The sequence below is a fragment of the Rhinopithecus roxellana genome, chromosome 2 (assembly GCF_007565055.1).
Source record: "Rhinopithecus roxellana isolate Shanxi Qingling chromosome 2, ASM756505v1, whole genome shotgun sequence".
Classification (NCBI taxonomy): domain Eukaryota; kingdom Metazoa; phylum Chordata; class Mammalia; order Primates; family Cercopithecidae; genus Rhinopithecus; species Rhinopithecus roxellana.
Window position 1 is genome coordinate 180054544 of NC_044550.1, and position 22365 is coordinate 180076908.

The 22365-nt window shown below is 53.2% G+C and overlaps 1 protein-coding gene across 6 annotated transcripts in view; it reads left to right on the top strand.

Annotated features, from left to right (window-relative positions):
- Positions 1-22365, top strand: part of SORCS2 (sortilin related VPS10 domain containing receptor 2) — a 550766-nt gene that overhangs the window by 188377 nt on the left and 340024 nt on the right. For all 6 annotated transcript variants that reach the window (XM_030924965.1, XM_030924973.1, XM_030924972.1 and 3 more), the window contains exon 2: positions 17049-17116. In XM_030924965.1, the coding sequence (XP_030780825.1) occupies positions 17049-17116 (68 nt within the window). The remainder of the gene's footprint in view (positions 1-17048; positions 17117-22365) is intronic.

Sequence of the window (22365 nt, forward strand, 5' to 3'; positions counted from 1 at the left end):
ACCCTGTCTTTACTAAAAATATAAAAATTAGCCAGGTGTGGTGGCAGGCGTGTGTAGTCCCAGCTACTCGGGAGGCTGAGGCAGGAGAATTGCCTGAACCCGGAAGGCAGAGATTTCAGTGAGCCGAGATCACGCCACTGCACTCCATCCTGGGTGACAGAGTGAGACTCTGTCTAAAAAAAAAAAAAAAAAAAAAAAAAAAGAAGTGGTTTAATTAACAATGACAGCTTCATGATGTATCCTCCTGATGAGCGATTCTGGTGCAGATGTTTGAAGATAGTCCCTGAATGATCAGATATTGAAGATAGTCCCTGAATGATCAGATATTGGGTTTCTTGAGCTGTTTGGTCAATGACATGACAATGACTCCTGGCTCTCTTTACAGGGGATGGCCACTTTGACCCACAGGTCCAGCTGAGAGAGCATTCCAGCACAGGGCTGCCAGTTAGACATATGGAGCAGAGAGCTGGAGGGTGCGGCCCCAGAAGAAGAGCACACTGTGCCCAAAGCCACACAGTGTTAGAGGCCAAGCCTGAAGCTGACATCAGAGGCTGCCCTGTGGGGGCTGCCCCTGAAAGGGTCCCTCCCTGCAGGAAACCCACTTTCCCAAAGGCTCTTCCTCCTCCTCCTCCCTGGTGAGGGCTGTCCCCAGTGAGTGTGATGTCCCTGGTGGAGGGGGGTGGCTGTGCAGGTGTGGATGGAGAAGAGGAGCCCTCAGGCAGCCAACTCTCTTACTCAGAGAATGATGTAACCTTCTCTTTGAAAGAATTTCCCAGAAGAGCAGCCACTTCTAATCCCAAGCCTCCCCAGATGTCCTCTGGAAGGGGCAGGGTCATTCCTGACCACTGCCCCCACCCAGCCCATGGACATTCCAGCCCCAGTGCACAAACCCTGTACTGCAGCCACGTGCAGCCTGAAGGCCACCGCGTGCCAGGTGCTAGGAGCCAGGGCCAGAGAGCCTTAGGCTCCAGGAGGTGCAGTGCAGAGGGGACAGGCCACAGCCTTCAACCATCAGAGCAGGCAGACAGCAGAATGACCAGGCACCAAGCCCTCCGTTCCACTAGCCTCTCTGGGCCAGGCCTGTGGAGTCTCCAGAGGAAATAGGCAGGGGAACAGGACCAGGGACACAAGGAAGGAAGGGAGTCAGGTCAAAGATGGGACCTCATTGGGGAATGTCCCAGGCATGAGGGGCTCCAAGGCCTCCAGAAGGACCTTGAAGGGCCGGTGGCGCTGCTGGTGGAGTGGGGAGGCATTTTGGGTTGGGTGTGGGGTGAGCCAGCCTTCAGAGCAGGGCAAAGCTGATGGTGCCTGGAGCTGAACAGGGAGCGATGGGGGCCTTGGTCTCCAAGGGTCTTGACCGCAGGGATGGGGTTTGGACTTTAGCCTCTGGGCAGTGGGAGACCCTGATCATGTCTGAGCCTGGGAGTGATGTCACCATCATCCTTGCTGGTATTTATATAACATTCCTGGTTGTAAAGTGAGTTCCCAAGTGACATCTCCTGCTGTCCCTGGGTTAATGCCCCTGTAAGATGCAGAGATCAGACCCCTCCTGAGACAGTCCCAAGACTGGACCAGATCCCTGCATTGAGTCTGAAACTGATTGTCAGTCCTCCCTGCCAGGGAGCCGGGAAGGCCTTATTGAACCCATGGACTGGACCGCAAATCCTGAAGGGGGGTAGGAAATTACACTGACATGCCTGTATGTTTAGTACTTTCCTGAAATTCTTAACAGGGTCCACACCTGGAGAAAATGACAAAACTTCTGCCCTGAGTTAGGGGAGCGGCGTCATGAGAATCAGTGTACAGGGACTGGAGGAGACAATCTGCAGGTCTAGGGGGGCAGGGCTGGGGCTGTCCAGTGGCCCAGGGAGAGAAGAAGGGGCCAGAACTAGGGAGGGTGGGTGCGAACGGCTGCAGGGCCCACGCTGGCACAGGGCTCTGTGCCAGGGCCCGCACAACACTGAGCGATCCACAAACATGCTTTAATTTCCTTTAAAATCAGAAGAAGAAAAATGAACTTTCAGGTCGAGAAAATGCTTTGATCTATAATATGAAGATATGCTATTTTTTAATACCAACACAGCCATAAAATATACATTCTGATATTTTTTTAATGGAGGAAAAGGCCACAAAGACTCCAGCGCTTCGATCCCGTGGAGTCCTCATGCCCCGCAGGGCTGCTGAGGGGCGGATTTCAAAACAGGGCCTTGTGTCACCGATGCGTCTCCCAGCAGCTTTCTTGAGTAGATAATTTGGTGCGGAGTTCAGAGGGCTCTTAGTGGCTTCTTCCCAAGCTGGCATCAGAACCTCCAACCTCCACCTTCCTGACGATTCTGAGGGGTAGGCCTTTAGAGGTCCACAGCCTGCTTAAGCTTCGTAAGGCCAAGGGACCTTGTTCAGGGGCTGCTGTGCCCTAATCTGGGTCTTCGCAGCTGGATGCAGGCAGTGACTCCTTCCACCTGCCCCACCTCCCCCTGCAGAGGCAGCACTTGCTTTGTGCGTGGCACCTCTGTTCAGACATGACAGCGTTGTTTCTAAAGAGAAATTCTTGGAGGTAATGAACTTATGGTTGTCTGGCTGGGCACCAGCAGGGAGGGGGAGAGCACTGGAGCCTGGGGAAGGATTTCTGCTTTAAAAACAGGATAAGCAGTTTCCAGCCACCTCCCGGAGACACCCCGGGCACTTTTTATGTTGAAAGACGCTCAGCAGTAACAACATCACAGCTTATCCAATTACCTTTTATTGCCATAAATAGACCTGAGAAATGCCAGCCCTTCCAGGTAGAGGCACATTTTGAACAGCAACGACAAAAAAAAAAAAAAAAAAAAACCCACCAAAAAAGCAGCTTGTAATTTCATTAATAATTTTACTTATAGTGACTATTAAAAAGGAGTGATGGGTGGAATTAAAATTCAATCAGGTTATGAAAAATGGAGAGTAAATAATATTTTCAAAGGACAGCTGAGGTGGAAAAGTCTACCAAGACCCACCTATTAAAATACACATTATCCCTTAAACAGATTTAATGTAAAAATGCAATTTTCCACAGATCAGCAGCACCCGTCCATTTACTTGCTGCTGACTGATTTTGATTTATGAGGCCCTTTCTTAGCTTCATTCTCAGCTCTCTTATTTTTCAAACACTGGGTTTCGTGCCTGTGAAGGTGTCTGATGGGTGGAGGGGCTCAGCGCCCCGTGTTCTCTACACCAGCACAGCCTGAGGCGGGCCCCATTTCAGGAGGCAGAACATTTCAGGAGGCGGAACATTTCAGGAGGCAGAACTTGGGGAGGGAGGAAGTGGGGTCCCCGGGGAGCCAGGGTTTGGAGGAACCTCCCAGTCTGCCTTTCTAGAGCATTTGAAAGGGTCAAGCAGGGCCCCATGGTGACCCCAGCCCTGGCAGTTTCCAGCCGTGTCACCTCTGGCAAGCTGAGCCTCAGTGTCCTCACCTGTACAATGGGCCAGTGCTGGCACAGGTTTGCTGAGATTGCCATAACAAGACACCACAAAGTGAGTTGCTCGAACAGCAGCAATGTATTGTCTCAACATTCTGGAGTCCAGATGTCTGAAAAGGAGGTGCTGGCAGGGTTGGATTCTGCGGGGAGCTCTGAGGGAGATTCTGTCCCAGGCCTCTCTCCTCGTCCTGGTGGCTTCCGCAGTCCTTGGCTTTCCTTGGCTTGTAGAAGCATCACTCCATATCTGCTCCCGTCTCCACCCGGCCTCCCCTCTGCCTGTCTCTTCCAACGACACCTGCCATTGAATTTAGGGCCAAATCTAGGGTGATCTCATCTCATGATCCTAAAGTTAATGGTAGCCCCAAAGATCCTTTTTCCAAGTACGGTCCCATTGGCAATTTCTGGTTACACCCATCTTTGGGGGCCACGGCTCCGCCTGCTCCATCCAGGGTCTGTGGGACTCCAGAGAAAGCGCCACCCTTGACTAGAGGTCGGGGGCAGGTTCCTTCCCAGACAGGAGGAACCGGGAGGAGTGCGGATGTGCTGGGAGGGGCAGAGGATGCAACCTGTAGGCTGGTAGATAAAAGCAGCTGGCGGGAAAGCGCTGAAGGTGTGGAGGGCGGGTGCCTTCCAGGTGAGCTATCATCGTCAGGCATGACGCATTCATTCATTCCACAGACCTCGCCCAGTGCCGGCTGCAAAGGCAAGTACAGGAGACCCTGCCCCGGAGAACCAGGGAAGGGGCCCATATGCACCGAGGCCCATCTACCTTTCACAGGACTCTCAGTGCCGTGCAGGGGGCGGTCCAGCAGTGGTCCTTGCCTGGCCCAACCCTCCAGGTCCGCATTTGTGGTGGTTTTGAGCCCTTGTAGATAAATCACCCTCCGAGTAGCTTTTGGGTTGGACGGGGGCTCTCCGGAGTGGTGAGATATGCCGTGGCGTGATCTGAAATGGGAACCGCAAAGCATCCTTATGCAGAGTCAATGGCAGGCGGCCCTGGGACCTGGTAGGGGCTGTTCAGTTTCACAGCACAGGATCGAGGCCAGGCAAGGGGTGACATTTACCTGCAGCCTCAAGCGTGTCCCTAACCGACTGGCTTACAGGGCAAAATCCTCAGAGGTCAAGAGAAGGCCAGCCATGGTGGGGTCTCCAGGGCCGACCCTGCCCATGTGTGGGCCGCCGGCCAGCACTGGGGTCCCGGAGCTGGAGTGCACCTGAGCAGAGCTGCCCTGGGCCCTGTGTATAGTGCAGGGCTGGAGGCTGAGGTTCAGCAGGAAGGTCTGGGGGCAGCAGGAAATGTGCCTGTGCATGCCCATAGTCCCTGTGGAGGCCCTTGGTGGAGACCCAAGGGCTGCTTGGTGGAGTCAGAGGCCCCAGCTGCCATCCAGTCCTCCTTGTGTGAGTGGCGAGACTTGGGACAGGTAATGCCTCTCTGGGCCTCAACTCCCCCGAGATGGGGACAACATGGTTCCCAGGGACAAGGCCTGTGGGGGGCTTAAATGAGATAACGTCCATAGAGTGCTCAGCATGCGGCTCAGGACAGAGGAAGTCATTTATTTTAATGAGATGGTGACAAGAAGTGGCGGCTTTTCTGGCCCAGGCATCTTGGGTGAGGCGTTCTGCCTGCATTTTCTCAAACTTTTAAAATTTTACATCTGACTGTCTATCAAGTCACTCTCTTTATTATAACTTTCTACTTTGAAAATAGTAAGTTGCAAAAATTGTACGGAAAGTCCCCTGCAGGTTTCTCCAGTGATACCAGGCCACATAGCCATAGTACACTGTCAAAACCAGGACACTGGCTCACCCCCCTTTTGCAGAGAACGAGTCATCAGTCTGCCACGGCAGCTCAGATCCAGGCGGCCCTGTGTCTCGTCTGGCCCAGCACCCTTCCATGTCTTCTGCACAACATTCCTTCCAGGAGGGAGAGGCATGAGTGCCCTCAGCCCCACCCTTATCAGACCCTCTCCTCTCCTCTCTGGGGCTGCCAAAACCCTGTTCCGGGCTCGTCTCATTGCCTTGGCAGCAGCTTCTGAAATAAGGCCCTTCCCAGTGTGGGGGCATATTCACCTGCAGAGAGCAGTCCCAGCATTCTCTGCCTGCGTCTGCCCCTGCCTTCCTTAAGCATGGTGGGAGCGGAGGGGAGGGGAGGAGGTTGTGTAGGGGCTGCCAGTGAGATGGAGCCAGGTCCAGCGCAGGTGCACTGGGTGACCCTGACATCTGTTCCTGCAGCTGGTCTGCTGCTGGGCCCCTGGCTGCCAGGGCAGAGTGGCCAGGTGAGGGGATAGCTTTGTGGCCTGGGGAACTCAGAGTGGTGCATGACATCACCCAGGGAGGCCTGCACCTGCGTCTCTGTTGATGGCAGCCTCGGCCATCTCTCACCCTCACCACTGAGGGAGGAAGGGGACTCTCATCTGTGCAGCCCTCCCCTGCATGCGTGTCACATTCATTCAGCCACCCCGGGACCTGGGATCCTTACCCTCCGTTGTTGCCAGTGAGGCCACGATGCTAGAGCGAGGAGAAGCCGCACAGCAGGGGCACTCACGTGGGTGGGATGGGCTCTGAGGCTGTGCAGGGCAGGGCAGGGGACCCGGGGACACTCTGTCGGTGTGCTCCAGCTCATGCCTGCTGAGGGAAATGTGGGTATACTCAAACACCAGCAACCTGGACTGGAGACACACTGGAAGGCTTCCCGGAGGCGGTAGTATCTAGGCTGGCCCAGCAAAGAGGTTTACTACCTGAAACCAGGCACGGTGGCTCACACTTGTAATCCTAGCACTTTGGGGGAATGAGGCAGAGGAGCACTTGTGCCCAGGCGTTCCATGCTTGCCTGGGCAACATAGTGAGACCCCATCTCCAATAAGACATAAGAAGAAGGAGAAGGTTTACTACCTGAGTGGGTGGAGAGGAGAAGGGTCTATGCCAGAGAGAAAGGAGGACAGTAGGACAGGCTTAGTTAGAGGCGGACAGCTGTGTGTGGTGGTAGGAGGTGCATGGTTCACTGACTGATTGACACATACGACAGACACTCACTGAGAATTCTCCCGTGCACAGTAGCATAGACCAGGCTGGGCTGTCACCACAGTGTTTCTCACGTATGTCACTAAGCAGAACCCAAGCCTGCCAGCAAAAGCAGCCTCACAATGACAGCACCGAATGGCGCAGCAGTGTCAGCCCCACCCAAAAACCAAGCGCAAATCCAACGCTTACTGCAGTCCTATCTCACAGAAAGCGTAAGCCTGACCTTAAGCCTGACCCTAACTTTAACCAAAGCCTAAGACTAACCATAACTCTCGTTCAGCATTCACTCTAACCCTCACCCTACACCTAACACTAGCCCTAACTTCAACTCTAGCCCTGTGCTTAACCCCAAACCAAACCTAACCCCAACTTCATTCCCAACTCTAACCTCTAGTCTGCCCCACCCCCGAGCCTGGCATCATGGCTGACCCTCACCCTGCCTGGGTTGCTCCCTCTGGACATGCTGCACGGCTAACTCCCTGCATCCTTGCCTCAGCTCTGAGGGGCTCAGTGGCTTGCCTAGGAGTGCACAGCAGGCACGGGCATGTAGAAGGGCCAGGACTCAGAGGAAAGCCCTTTGCGGAGGTGCCTGAGGGCAGGGGGCCCGGGACACTGCATTCGAGGAGGAATCAGGCAGTTGGGGGCCCACGCTCACTGGCTCAGCATCAGCAGAAGATTCTTAGAGGGAAAGGCCTGTGCTCACTGCAGCTCTGATGGTCTCACTTTGGAGGGGGAGCCTTCAGGGATGCTCTGCAGGCATTTGTGGATCCCAAGCTTGGAGAATCCAGGAGGGCTCTGTGGAGCAGGGGCCAGGGTGGGTGGCACTCAGGGTGTATGGGTAGGACTGAGCCCTAGGGTCTGCAGGGTGGGCAGCGGCCTTGGCAGCAGCGTTGAGCAAGGCTGCATCCCTTGGAGAGCCAGCACCTCCTGTGGCTTTCTGAGCCTAATGGGATACCCACCCTTCCCCTCAGGGGTCTTTAGTAGACAGAAACGATATTCCTCTCCCTGGTAAATAAATGCAGGATCAATTTATTTGAAATGGAATTGATTTCTTCGTAGAGGATGCATCTTGGGATGCATCCTGTGCTTCCTCAGGGAGCACAGGATGGGCCGGCCCAGGCAGCACAGTTGAAGGGAAGGGACCAACAGAAAGGTCCCTCTTTCATGCGGGCTGGAGAGAGCTTCCGAGGCTGCTGTCCTAGCTCCCAGGGGGCTGGTCTTTTTCTTTTTTTTTTTCTTTTTTTCTTTTTTTCCCAGGGGGCTGGTCTTTTTTTTTTTTTTTTTTTTCAGGGGGCTGGTCTTGGCCTCAGGCTGATGTGGTTTGAGTCCAGCGCAGCTGGAGCTTGAAGAGTGCCACTGTGCACTCGGGAGGAAGGCCTCTGCTCCTCCATGGGGTCTGATGCCCTGCCCCACATTAGGAAGCAAAGCTGGGCCTGGGTGAGGGTGACCATCCTGAGAGGTGGGCAGCTTGAGCCACCACCGTTCCCATGTGGTGAGGGACAGACACCAGCTCCGTGGCTCTTGCCTCAGGGCACCATCACTGATCCAACCCTTGTTCGGTACCACCCGAAGGGCAGGGCACTGCCAAGCCAGCCTAGGCCACCCGCCTTGATTGGGACCAGATGCCTGAAGTGGCCCTTGTTAGGGGAGAAAGGAAATGCACACGAATGGAGCACTGACTGAATGCTTCCATCCGCATCTAGTCTTCCCCTTTGCCATGCGTACCAGCCCCACTGGCATGAAAATGAGCATCTTCTTCATGTTTTGGAGGCCAGAAAGGTGGGAGGCTGTGACCAGACGGGTGGACGCCCACTTCGCCCAGTGGAGCAGCCACACCTTGGAGTGGCTCTGTTGCCTGCAGCACACACACATGCACACACCTACACATGCACACATGCACACACATACAGGTACACAGAGATACACATGTGCAGATGCACATCTACATGCACACACACATGCATACACACACGCCCACACATACACATGCACACACATACAGATACACAGAGATACACACATGCACACACATACAGGTACACACATGCACACATGCACAGACATGCACACACATACAGATACAGAGATACACATGCACACATATACATATGCACACACAGGTACACAGATACACACATATGCACACATGCACACAGATACACAGAGTCACACATGTACACACATGCACATATATACGGATACACAGAGATACACATGTACACATATGCACACATATACAGGTACACAGAGATACATATGCACACGTGCACACACACACCCACACATGCACACACATACAGATACACAGAGACACATGTACACATGCACACACATACAGGTACACAGAGATACACATGCACACACATACAGGCATACACACATGCACACATACAGATACACAGAGATACATGCACACACGAGCACACACACAGATACACATAGATATGCACACGTGCGCACACACATGCAGACACATACAGTTACACAGAGATACACGCACACACATGCACATGTGCACACATATGAGCACACAGACGCACACATGCACACAGATGCCCCCACACCTGAAGCTGGGAGACAGGCAGACGGCCTGCAGAAGTCAGCTGCATGTTGGCCTGGCTCCTTCTCCTAACTAGAGCAGCTGCAGCGACTCGGAGAATAAACTAAACCCCAATGACAGACTCAGCCTGAATCCCCTCCGGCTACTCTTGGTGGAATCTTAACCAACAGACAGCTGGTCCTGGGTGGTTTTGGCCAGATGAGAAAACCCACCTGTGTTCTGGGACCTGCCTGATGGAGGAGGGGAAATGGGGGCTTTGAAAGGAGGAGGCTCTTTTATTTTATTTGAAAAATGTTTTTGAAATAGGTAATACAGCCAAATGGTTCCAAACATCATGACTACTAAAGGGTCTCTAGTTAAAATCTCCCAGTCTCCCTCCTGTTATCCCTGCCCGCTTCCCCACCCACAGGAGTCCACCTGATCACATTTCCTGTGTTTCCTTTCAGCATGTCACCGTGTATCTTCAAGCAGAGGTGAATACAGATTGTTTTTAAATTGAGATAAAATTCATGTAACACAAAACTCACCCCTTTAGCCATTTGGAAGTGGCCTTCACGTCTCCCGCTTGTGAACATAACAGTGGGCACAGGAGATCTCCCTGCACCAGCTCTGACACATCCTTTTTCATCCTTCCCATCCACACAGGTGCCCTGGGCTGCCTTGAGTGGTGAGCACCCCCGGCGATCCCCCCCAGGCCCTGCTGGTGGGTGCGTGGGTTATTTCTGGTCTCTGGTTGTTGTGGTGTGGTAAAGGACTTTGGGCATCCCTCATTTCCCATGCATAGCACTTCAACGGAATAGCTTCCCTGAAGTGGGATCTCCAGGCCAAAGGACACATGGGCTTGTGCTTACCTTGGCGGTTCTGCCCATGCCCCACTGCGGGTGGATCATTCCTTCCACCACGGGCAGTGGGTGTGAAGGTCTTGGAAAGCGGCTCATTGGTGAACAAATTCTGTTCCTGCCCATCCTGCCTGCGGCTCTTCCCCTCAGTCCCTGGCAGCAGAGCTTGTCTGATTGGAGGTCTTCGTCCACATTGCCTGGCGGGTGAGGTGGTCTCCGGACCAGTAACTCTTTAAGAACAGCTCCAGTTGGTGGGTGTGGAGTGACTGATGTGGAGTGAATTTGGCCAAATCCTGTGTGATCCCAGGACAGTTGAGGGTCTGAGTTGGGCCTGAGTGATGTGACCTGTACCAGCGAGGCATGTCTGAGACTCAGGCGGGCCACTGCCCATGGACCCCACTGATGGGATTTCTTACAGACTCCAGAGCCCATGTCCACACCTGGGCGAGTACACAGGTGGAGTGGGGATGAGGAAAGACCTCACCAGGAGTGGGTCTTGGCTTTTCTGAGTCAGCCTGCTGCTGATGAATTCACTCAGCAATGATGATTCAGACACTCCCTGTGTGCCAGCCCTGGTGAGACTCAGGAGATGGAGGTGTCTGAGGCTGACACAGCTCCTCCCCTCCTGGGGTGCACAGGGTGGTCAGGGGAGGCTTCTAGGAGGCGGTGGCCTTGAGAATGAGCAGGAGGGAGACAGTGCAGAAGTGAGAATGGGAAGAGCACAGCAATCCAAATATGCAAAGGCCTGGGGGTGGTGACAGAGTCAAGGCAGGAGCTTGTGGCCGAGGGGGTGTGTTTGGAGCGGAGTCCACGGCAGTGAGAGTGGAGGGAACCAGACTGTTGAGTGACAGGAGGAGCTCCAGCTTCCTGATGAGGCTGAAGGACAGTGAGCAGGGGTGCGGGCCTCCCTCCTGGGGACACCTTGCCAGGGCAGCCCCTCAAATGTGAGCGATGAAATGAAGCTTCTGCAGACCTGGGGTGGGGCTGCCTGGGGGTCTGCATTTCCAGGAACTCCGGGAAGCCAGTCCCCGCTGTGAGGAGGAGGCCCACAGCTGTGCGGCTTAGCCAGGGAGACCTCAGTGACACTGGGGGCCTTCGGGGGCCTTGGACGCTGACCTCAATTTCTCCGTTTTTCAGTGGGGTGTTGATTTTGGAGTTTGCCATCAACACTAAATTCTTATAGTCTTTTACTATTAGTAGTAGTATTTGGTGCTTTATGTGTATTGATTGGCAACTGAATTGGGCCTGAGTCTGTCTTTTTTATTATTCTTGAGCCCCCCAAAGGCAACCATGTGTAAGGCTGCTTCACAATCATTTCCCACTGGCTGTTTGGAAGGCTCAGTGTCCTAAATTGGAGGTGCTCAGAACGTTTCTCGCGTCTTGTCCTAAGAGCGGCACATTTGAGGAGGCGACGGCGAGCGCTCCTGAAGAGCAAACGAAGCTTGGGGGAACCAGGCACTCATGCAGGGCCAGAGTTCAGGCTGGCTCAGAAAAGCTCGCCGTGCGTCTCTCCGAGGGGATTATTGCACGTCTCTCCATAAGGAGCTTGTACCTGGGGCCATTGCCATGCTGCTGAGTCAGGCCCCACTGCACAAGAGCAGAGGGAAGTGGCTCAGGGTCTCAGAGGAGGCACAGTGAACTTCCCTTGGATGGTAAATGGTGAACCTGACTCCTGGATTATGGAACAGCTGACCTCGCTCCTGGTGGATGCTGGTTACGTTTGGGGAAGGATTTGGTGGAGCAGTTTATGAAAATGGCCTTTTAGAAACTCCCAGGGCTTATTATTCGGTTGTTTGGAATGGAACAGATTTCATGATGTTTGGGGGTTCTACAGCCATCGATTGGCTCTAGTTTTTGGAAGGGAGCAACTTCTCCATCTGACAGGTGGAGAAACTGCAAACTCTGCGGGCTTGGAAACGTGCCAGTGGCCACTCAGGGAGGAGGGGCTGAGCGTCGGGCATCTACATTCTGATTTCTGGCCTAAGTTTGTGTGGATAGATGCAAAGAGATGGGGAGACCCTCCCGCAATCTCCCAGTTAGCACCATTCCTCAGATCAGGAAACTGAGGCTCAGCGAGCCTGGCCACCCTGCATCACACCCTCTTTGTTTCATTTTAGTCCATCTGAGAAGTGCCCACTCTGCCAGGGCCACCTGGCAAAGACAGTATTGACTTCCCAGTTCATGCTGTTCACAGGTGAAGACGCTGACGACTTTGCTACTGGCCCATCAACCCTGAAGCTAAGACTTCCTCTGTGCCCGCCCCCATTCCCCAGAGCAGCAGAAAGTCCGGTTAACGCCATTGTGGGTCCAAGGCTGGTTAGCCTCAGCTCCCTCCCACTGCCAGAGCTTTGAGACGTAGCCCAGGCCCCTCATCTCCAGGCAAGTTGGACGGCTCAGTGCAGAGCAGAGGACCCTCCTGTGAGCCCAGCACAGGGCTTGGCATTGAGTTGTATGGTGGAGGTGGGGGCTGGCTATGGTGATCAGGGTGGGGACACCATGGCCGGCCTTGGGTCTCTCTAGGAACTGAGTGTGGACTTCAGCGTTCTTTTCCTTCTTGGGAAGGGTACCCTCAGTCCCTCTCAGGGAGGGAGCAGGCCCTTCCCTAGAATAAAGCCAGAGGCAGTGGACGCGGGCCAGGCTGTGGATATGGACCTACCAGGACCAGGGTCTGTCCCCGCCGAGCCCTTTCTTTTCTCTGAACCTTAGTTTCCCTATTTCTAAAGTGAAGCAGTGGTGGTGGCATCCTGAGTTCCTGTGAGCTCTGTTGTTGAATCTGACACACCTCCTTCCAGCCCCTCACCCAGATCCGCCCTCACTTGCAAGGGAGGTAGGTGCACAATGGGTGAATAAAATCGGGGTGCTCTGCAGACACACAGTCCTTAACCATTAGCGGGGCTGGAGAAGCGCTGAAACTCGCAGATGCTAGAGGAGTGGCAGCTGCTGCAGGACCGGCTCCATTATTTGCAGGGTTCAGCGCAAAGTGAAAGCGCAGGGTCCCCGTTCAGACATTCTCAAGAATTTCCAGACGGCAACAGCAGAGCATGAAACCAAGTGCAGGGGCTTCATGGCTGTGCAGGTCGCAGGCCAGTCGCCTGGCCCTGGCTATCTGGAACACTCCACGCTGCGGAACTCCTCGTGTGGGCTCTCACTGGGCTAAGGAAGATGAAGCCTTGTGTCTCCCAGGGTTCTGGAGCCTCTCCCCTGAGGGTTAGGACAGGCATCGCTGTGAGGGAGCCCTGGGCCTCCAGGACAGGGCGTGTTCCCTACCCTTAGGTGTCAGGAGGAGCGGCTGATGGACTCTGCCGGGAGTCCCCAGACATCAGGGGCTTTGGGGTTGGCTGGGACTGGGCCTGAAGGACAGGTTCTGCCTCCTGCCTGCATCAGCTGCTGTATGGATGCTCATCCATGTCCTCATGCACTCACCCACTCATTGATTTACTCAAGGAAAGATTGATGGATTTTTCTGCTCAGTGCTAGGCTCACGGGGGTTTAGGGGTGGGGGAGTCCCCACCGTCATGGAGCTTACTGCCTAGCAGCCTCAGGGGCGGGCAGGTAGGTTCGGGAATTCCAAAGAGGCTGACGTCTCTGCCAGGGCTGCTGGGCTGGACCTGGGTGGTGGTGCCTCAGAGGAACCCTGGGGCTGGGCATCTCCTTGGCCCATGCTTAGGAGGCAGGCATCACAGAGGCGTGAGGGCAGCAATGAAGTGGAGACCCATAAAAGCCCTGGGCCTGGGCACAAGAGCTCCTGGCTCTGCTGTGTGCGATGCCAGGCAGGTCACTCGGCGGTTCTGTGCCTCAGTTTCCTCAGCCGTAATGTGAGTACAGTAATATCAGCCCCTCCCAGTCGGGGGACGGGGGCTGCGAGAGAGTGTTGTCAGCTGTCACAGGCTGAGCCGGCACCGATTGGGAACCCAGCACCCTGGCTCCCTGGCCCATTTGGTAAAATGACATTGGGAGAAAAGGAATAGATTCGTGCACTGCCTTCCCCACAGCTGGGAGGACGGGAGGCGAGAGGATGAGACGTGGGGTGATGTGTCCTGAGGAGACTTTGAAGTAATGAGCGGTGGCAGCGGCTGACCTCTTGCGGGCAGCAGTCGCTCTTCTTTCCTCGTCTTCTGCTTGGACATTCCTGGCCGTCTGGGAAAGATCCCTGTGGGCTGCGGTCTCAGGCAGCCTCTGGATGGGAGGAGACCCTTGGCAATGGCCGGGGCTGTGTGGCCCTGACTCACATTCCCGATTTTTCTCCCACCCAGATCAAAGAGCCCCAAAGCTAACACACCAGCCACTGAAAAAACTGTCCCGGGGATATTTCATTTCCAAAGCTGTTAGCCGAGGGCCCCAGAAGGGCATGTCATAAGTTTTGGTTCTTCAAAACCACTTTTAATAGAAGTTTCTTCTGAAAACACAGGCTTTCAGCGTGGCAGCAAAGAGCCCGAACTTGATGTCGAATTGCTTGAGATCAAATTCTGACTCTGCCACTTTGCTGAGTGTGTAGTTTTTGGCAAAATATTGAAGCGCTCTCTGTTTTAGTTTCTTCATCTATAAAACAGAGATCATAACACGGGGCTCCTGGGAGTTTGGGGGGGCAGCACGTCTCCAGCCTCCCTGGGTCATGGTGGGGGGTGCTGTAACTGCGGGGCTCATCGCGGAAACCAGTGGTTGTTAGCTATCGCTATTCTTAACGGCGACAGCTCCTATGGCTTATGGGTCATTTCACGTTTGCTACTGAATGTTTCATCATCACCATGGCATCATCGTAGACTGGAAAACTGAGATGTGTTGAAGTTGAGTGTCCGCTAGTGCAGAGCCAAGCATGGAACCCGGGTGGTCGGACCTCACATCAGGGTTCTTCTCCTTGATGACTGCAGAGTCAGGTCGTGGTGGGGCTGCCTTGCTGTCTGGCTCCTCCAGCACTGGCCCTTCCTGGGCGATCTCCTTGTTTCAGCCCTGGGCAAAGACAACCCCCACAGGAATCCAAAGTCCCATTCGGCTGGGCCGGTTGAAGCCAGTAGAGCGATTCTGTCCCCAGGACAGAGTGGAAGGAGTGCGGTGGTGGTGGTGGGGAGTGGGGCACTGGCCTCTGCCCAACTTCACTGCATAAATGATCCGTCCTTTGCGTAAAGTCACCTGTATTTCTCTCAGTGAGTGGTGTGAGTGCTTGTTATACGGCAGGTGCTGTGCCCTGCACTGGGGAGATAAACAAGGTTCCCACCCTTAATGGTTTATCACTCAGCAGTGAAAGCAGACCCTGTGAGCTGTGTGGGGTTGCAGGGAGTCCAGTGGGGCTGGAGGGGGTGTATGGAGGGGGCTTTGAGCCCAGTGTGGGGGGCCTTCCTGGGGGCGGTGTGGGTCAGACTGAGATCTGAAGGTTGAGCAGGAATTCACTGAGGAAATAGGGCTGGGGTGTTCGGGAAGAGCATCCCAGGATGAGAAACGCCTTGTGCAAAGGCCCCAAATGCTGGGGTTTAGAATGAGGGGGCGGGCTGGTGGGGACTCTCCGCTTAAGGGAGGGGGAGGAGGAAGCAGTCTTGCTGGGTGATTGGGCGACTGTCCATAGCGGCAGAGCTGGAATGTACAAGCAGGAGTGACGGGGACGTGAAGCCAGCCTCACAGCAGGGTGCGCCCCAAACCCAGCAGTCGGCAGAAGGGCAGGGTGCCCTCCAGAGCCGAGCTTCACCCCTCGAGGCCAGGGCAGAGCCTGGATCTCCCTGCTCCAAGATCAGATTGGGGCAGGGATTTCCTCCCGGATGAGGCCGGATCAAACAGACTTTGAGGTCCCTTCCAGCTGCCACACTCTGGCTGCACAGAACCCCCTCTGCGGACAGTGTGACTATATCCAATGTGAATCAATGGGTTAAAGTCCCCACCCTGTCAGCTCCCCACTCCTCAGAGGGACCCGGCTCCGACGGCAGGCTGTGAGCTGACAAGAGAAAATCGCTTTGTTCCTGAGCGTGGCATAGCCAACCTGGCCCTGATTGACAAGGCCTTGCTTTTTAAAATCATCGCTGCCTGGAAGATACACACTATCCCATCTCGGGCAACAGCTCCTCCTCGTGTCTTCCCTGCTCGAATCACCAGGGAAAGACAGGTCAGCCCAGCTGCCATCCGTGGAAACAGCACCTTAGGGCCAAGCGCAGAGAGCTCTGCTTCCATGGAGGAGCCCAACCGTTGGGGATGACCAGGGTGGTGACCCCAAATAACTAGGCGAACAGCCTCTCCAAAACCCAAGGCTGTTCCCATCTTACCTCCTGGGGGCTTCCTTGGCCATGGGAGTGTTAGGAACAGCTAATGGGGACTGGCAGTGAGTGAAATGAAATTTGATGTACGTGAAAACGCAGTGGCCAGTGCAGTAATTGGGAAAATCTTTTTCCCATCAGGGCTGGTGCATCCTTATTCCTGACCCCCACCCTTTTTTTTGTTTACACAGTTGTTTCAAAAAAACAGTTAGGTGCTCCTAAACACTTTTATTTTCATTTTTATAAATAGTTGCATTTTCTGCACAGGCCTGAAATGCGAACAGCATGGTCAGGTAGGGCCCTGTATGTGATAAATGAATGAATGTGTGATGAATGAATGAATGAATGAATGGTCTCAACAACAAACACAGGTGTGTACCACCGAGGACTCCTGGGCCCCCAAGCGTCTTGGCTGTGCCTCCGCAGGCACCCCTCCAGGACAAGTAACGACAGACAGACCACAGGGACCTGCTCTGGTCTTGGGTTGCAGCCCTGGCAGCTGTTTCCAGCAGGCTCTGGAGATCCTCTAATGTGCTAGTGGAGACACAGCCCCGTCTCCAGAAGCCTTGCCAAATGCGCTGCGTCCTCACACAGGGACCACTGCCCTGGCACTCCCTTTGCCACAGCTTGGGATTTTCCAGGGCTAGATTTAGATTATTTCCAACAAGTGGCAGCTACTGTGTGGATGTCACTGGGTTCAGATGTTCCCAAAGTCATTCTGCAGAGCACAAGCCAGTCCTCAGAGCAGAAATAAGCCCACGTCTAAGGGCTCTCATGCAGGTTGGCCCAGAGCCTCCTGGGGATACTGACTGAGAGAGGCCCCTGGGCAGCTGATATTTAGAGACCCCAAATTCTGGCAGGGAGTGGTGTCGCTGTACCTCTCTTTGAGAACCTTGGAACCCACTGATTTCTGCCTTTTACTTTCTGTTAACACCACAGGTGATCTTGATCCTGACGAAGTACTACCACGCAGACATGGGGAAGGTTCTGGAAAGTTCGCTGTGGCGGTAAGTCAGCCCGATGGCAGGCCTTTCTCTTATGCACCTGTGCGCCGTCTTCCCAGGCTCTCTGCTGAGGACTGAGATCCAAATGCCTCGCTGTCGTAGCCTCTGTGAGTCGGTGGCCTCGCAACTTTTCTTTGGCTAGAGAATGCATAAGGGAAAAGTTGAAAGTAGCTTCACAGTTTGGGCAGTGGGTATAAATTGCACTGCAGAATAGACAACTGCTCAGAAAGCATCTTGGCTTTCTTCTCTTTTCTTTCTGTTTTTCTCCCCGCTTCCTTTCTTTCCTCCCCGGAGGAGGAGGGTTTGCATTGTGAATTCAGGTCAGTGCACAATTTCCCTTCGCTTGTGCTCAGAACTTCACACGCAGCTCCTGGAGTCCACCAAAGGCTCTGATTATGCTCATTGTTTGGACACTTTTCTTTCTTCCAGGCTTAGCCAAAGAGCTTGGTAAATAAATAAGCCGCTGGCGATGGGGGATATCTCTTTATGCGTGAAATGTGAATCCAGCCCAGGAACATTAGGTTGCCCCTTGGATGTTTTAAATGAGATGAGGAAGAAGGAGGTTTTGAGAACCCATTTTGGTTATCATCCTCTTCAATATTTACATCCACTCACCCAGGAAGGGTACAGATGGTTCCCAGCCTCTGGGCTGTGGTTTCAAAGCTTTTCTCCCGCAAAAGATTCTCTTTCTTCTATGCACCAATTACCGCCTCCATGTTCGCTGGGTGTGAAACCAACCGTTTTGCTTTCCAACATATGTTTCTCAAGTAATCATTCATTTTTCTATTTGAAATCCATAAAAAGATGCCTGTCCCTGCTGATCAGGACCTTGAGTTGGTTTATTTTCCATTTTGGCTTTGCTTTTAGCTAAGGGGTTTGGTCATTCATTCTGTTGGTTCTTACTGAGGGATTTCTGCGATGCGCTGGGAAGTTATTGAAACGGTGTCTCGAGTTGGGTTCTTTTTTTGCTGTTGAAGGAATGACATCACCTGGAGCCCACGGGCCTGGTCATCTGTGCTGCTAATGAGGCCAAGCTCAGGGGTTAAGACCCTCACAGTCCCCTGAGTGGTCCTCACCTGCTCCCCAGCAGAAACACATTTCCTAGAAGCTCCTCTCAGTGTGGCTTCACCTCCCAGACCCACTGGTCTCCTCTAGTTCCATCGTCACCACCAGAAAGCAGGGGGCGAGTGATGGGCGGCGTCCCTGTGTAGAGGATGGATGTTCGCTGTCACGGCCCCCCGTTGCTTTGTGTACTGGTGGGTTGCTTTGAAAATGTCTCGTTCCTCCAGTGCTGGGCAAGGCGGCGTTCACTACTTCCAGACAAGAGCAGAAAACTGTAAGCTCTGTGGGCCCTGTGAAATCTCACTGCTGCTCTTTGAAAATGTAAGTTCCAAGGCCGGTTTTGGGACCAACACTCCTGGACAGGGAAGGCCCAGGGAGGGTGCCCTCGCTGCTGGGCAGGGGGTCTCAGGGTGGGTTCCTCGGTGACAAAGCAGATGAAGATGGTCAAGTCTTCTCCTCCTTCCAGCAAAGGCCCTCAGTTACCTGATTCGCCCCGACTCCAGCATGGCTGTCAAGCACTGGGCTGCAGCCCTCCTTGGCATGGAGGGATCTGCCTGGGGCCACCCACCTCAGAAGTTTCCAGAGCACCTGCTTCCCTCCCCTCACTGCAGCCTCTCAGTGTGGCTGGACTTGGAGGCAATAAGACTGTCTGAACAGGGAGCGATCTTTCCCGGTGTGATCTGCACTTATACGACAGAGTTGCTGGCTTAGTTCATGTTTGCTGGAGTCCTTGTGCGGTGGGGATGGGGTGGGACTGACTGTCTGGCTTTCTGGCATGGGACCCAAGACCCCTCACTTAACAGGCTCCAGACAGGATTCCTCAGAAGCAGGTGGCAGCAGAGAGGCCAAACCACCCACTCACAGCTGCTCCAAGGGCCGGGTGGTGGGGGCTTCCTTCTCCTCCTGAGAGCCTCCGTCCATATCTGTTAAATGGGGATAAGATGCCCCTGAGGGGAAGTTGTGAGAACTGAATGAGGAAATGTGTGAAATGTCCCTAGAACAGTACATGATCTGAATTCAGTTTTTCTCCGAAGCAAATTGACAGATTTTAATTTTCCGTGTTCCCTTCTCATCACCATCTCTCATCACCAGATGTTTCTTTGCCTTTATTAAAAATGCATGCAGAGACATCAGTCATCTCACCAAAGTTCATCCACATCCCTACCCATCGGAGCCATTCCTTTCTTTGTTTATATTATCTTTTCTGATGCTAACATATTATATAGGTAGGGACACAGAATGCAGGCTTTTATTTTTTTATCATTTATAAAATATGTTTCTCGTTTTTCCATGTAGTGACAGGGTCTGCGTCAGTCATTTCTTTTATGGCTGGTATGAGCCCCTGGAGTTGGTTCGCTCTAATACTTAGCTGTCCCCTTATTGATGCTGCCATAAAAAATTTAAGCAGGTAGTTTTCCTTTTCATTTTTTTCCCTGGGATGAATCAGTTATATGACTGAACCAGGGAGTGTGAGTGGATTTACAGCTGGTGTGCGGTGGCATTCAATTCTTCCTCAAGAGGAATGTGCATTCCCACCCAGGCAGTGCCCTGCGTCCTGCCAGTGACTTTTCTGATTCCTGCTCATTTGACAGGAGGAGCCGAGGGCAGGAAGGGGACGGATCATTGCTTTAATTTGCATTTTTTTTTGTTTCCTATTGAGGAGGAGCAGTTTTCTGTGTTAATTACTACTTACATTTTCTCCTTTGCACATTACCTGCTCCTGTCCTCACCCTCTGTTTTGGGACTCATGCAGGAAGTTGGTGTTGAGAGTTGAGAGCTTACCATTGGCCTCCTCCCGCCCCCACCCTGTGTCTGCGATTTAGGCCCCTGTAGATGGAAGACTGGCGGTGCCCTCGTCTGGAGAGCACATATTAAATAGGGCTATTAAAGGCACAATTAATGAATGTGCACTGCGTCTCCTAAGAATCCTTCTGTGTAATTGCAACAGATACACTGTTAATGACAGGTACGGTGTTTTCATTCTGGAAGTGGCTCTCTGAAATCTAAGCTGAATGTGTTTTTAATTGTCCTGCATTTATCCGGCCCCGCGTCAGCGGCACCCCCTCCTGGCTTCCATGATGGTTCAGTGCTCTGCCCTTTCTTCTTGTGGTGGTGATGGGGGTCTTCTGCTCAATCCCGGGCCCCCTTGAATCGGTGCAAAAGGCTGGGGGTGAGGAGGGGAGCACCCTTCTTCCCTGGAAAGCCCCTAGTTGGCATCAGGGTTTGAAGTGTGCAGGGCATGCTCCTCCACGTCGTCTCACTCACACAAGCCACAGAAGCCACAGAGGGTTGAGCAAAACCCGATGTGTAGACTGTGGGGTCTTAGCAGAGGCACAAAGAAGTCACTTAGAAAAGCCCTTAAAAAGTGCTGCAGCTTGGGCCAGCCAGGGAAGGTGTGGGTTCAGGGTAGGTCCTCTCAGAGGTTTACCCTGGGGGAGGAGCACGTGAACAGCAGATCTAGTGCAGTACTTCTCAGGCTCCAGAGGCACTCGGGGCTCCTGGGATCTTCCTGCAAGGAGCACATGGTCAGATTCCACCGGTTTCCAGGGTGGCCCAAGACTTTGAATTTCTAACAAGCTCCCGAGTGCTGCCCTTGCTGCTGGTCTGGGGACCACACTTCAAGTAGCCAGAAGTTGGGCTGGTTAGGACCGAGGTTTAAAATCCTTCCAGGGTACTTGAAATAACATACAAGCCATACCCCCTGCAAAAACCCCACCCCTGGCTCCTACCCCATCCCCAGTCTCAGCTCCTCCCACTCCACCTCTTACTGTTCAGTGTCCAGTGACAGTAGCCTCTTGGCTGACCCTGGACTACCCCGAGCTCAGTCCCTGTAAGGGTCTTTGCATACTGTGGCTGCTGCCTGGAGTGCACGTGGCACCAACGCCAGGTACTGGATCCTGCCCCCGATTCAGTCTCCCCATAAACCTCTTTTCTTCAAAGAAGCTTCCCTCACTACTCAGTGCAAAGAGGCCCCTAGGCATTCTTCATAACCTCTCTCATTGAAGTGTGGGAGTTCCTGTTTATGGTTTGCCCCCCCGCACCACCACTCCCCCTAGAACATAGGCTGGTTGAGGATGTGAGCATGGAGACCTGCCAGGTTTATCTTATTGATCACCAGATCCCTGGAACCAAACTCAGATCTGGCACAGGAGATACATGGTGGGCATTGGATGAATGGATTGACAGGACGGACGGATGGATGGATGGATGGATGGATGGATGGATGGATGGATAGATGGACAGATGGATGAATGGATTGATAGATGGATGGATGGATGGATGGATGGATGGATGGATGGATGGATGGACAAATGTATGAATGGATTGATAGATGGATGAATGGATGGATGGATGGATGGACAGATGGATGAAAGGATTGATAGATGGATGGAAGAATGGATGCGTGGATGGATGGGCAGATGGATGGATGGACAGATGGATGAATGATGGAAGAATAGATGGATAGATTAATGGATGGATGGATGGATGGATGGACAGATGGATGAATGGATAGATAGATGGATAGATGAATGGATGGATGATAGATGGATAGATGAATGGATGGATGGATGGACAAATGGATGAATGGATAGATGGATAGATGAATGGAAGCATGGATGGATGAATGGACAGATGGATGAATGGATTGATAGATGAATAGATGAAATGATGGACAGATGGATGGATGGACGGACAGATGGACAGATGAATGAATGGACTGATGGATGGATGAATGAATGGATACATGAGCGGATGAATGGATGGATAAATGGATGGACTGATAGATGGACAGATGGATGAATGGATTGATGGATAGATAGATGAACAGATGGATATGTGGATGGATGGGTGGGTGGATGGATGGACAGATGGATGGGTGAATGGAAGAAAGGATGGATGGTGGTGTGGTTTTTGGGAAACACTGCTGATACCTAGAAGACCCTTTACATTTACAAGGTCATCTTAGGGGATGTGGAAGCCAGGAAATTAGAGTTGGCTCTTATTCTGTCAGGAGGAGGAAGAGGGTTCTGCAAGCATTCTGAGCTAGAGAGAAAGCTTACCTTGGGCTGCTCCCTGTGCCCTGCCTCCTGCTGTGATGCAGCCTCAGGGATCACCCTTGCTTCACACTGAGCACAGCTGTTGGGCAGAGTGGATTTGAAGCAGGGGGACAGTCCTATAGACCAGGGGAT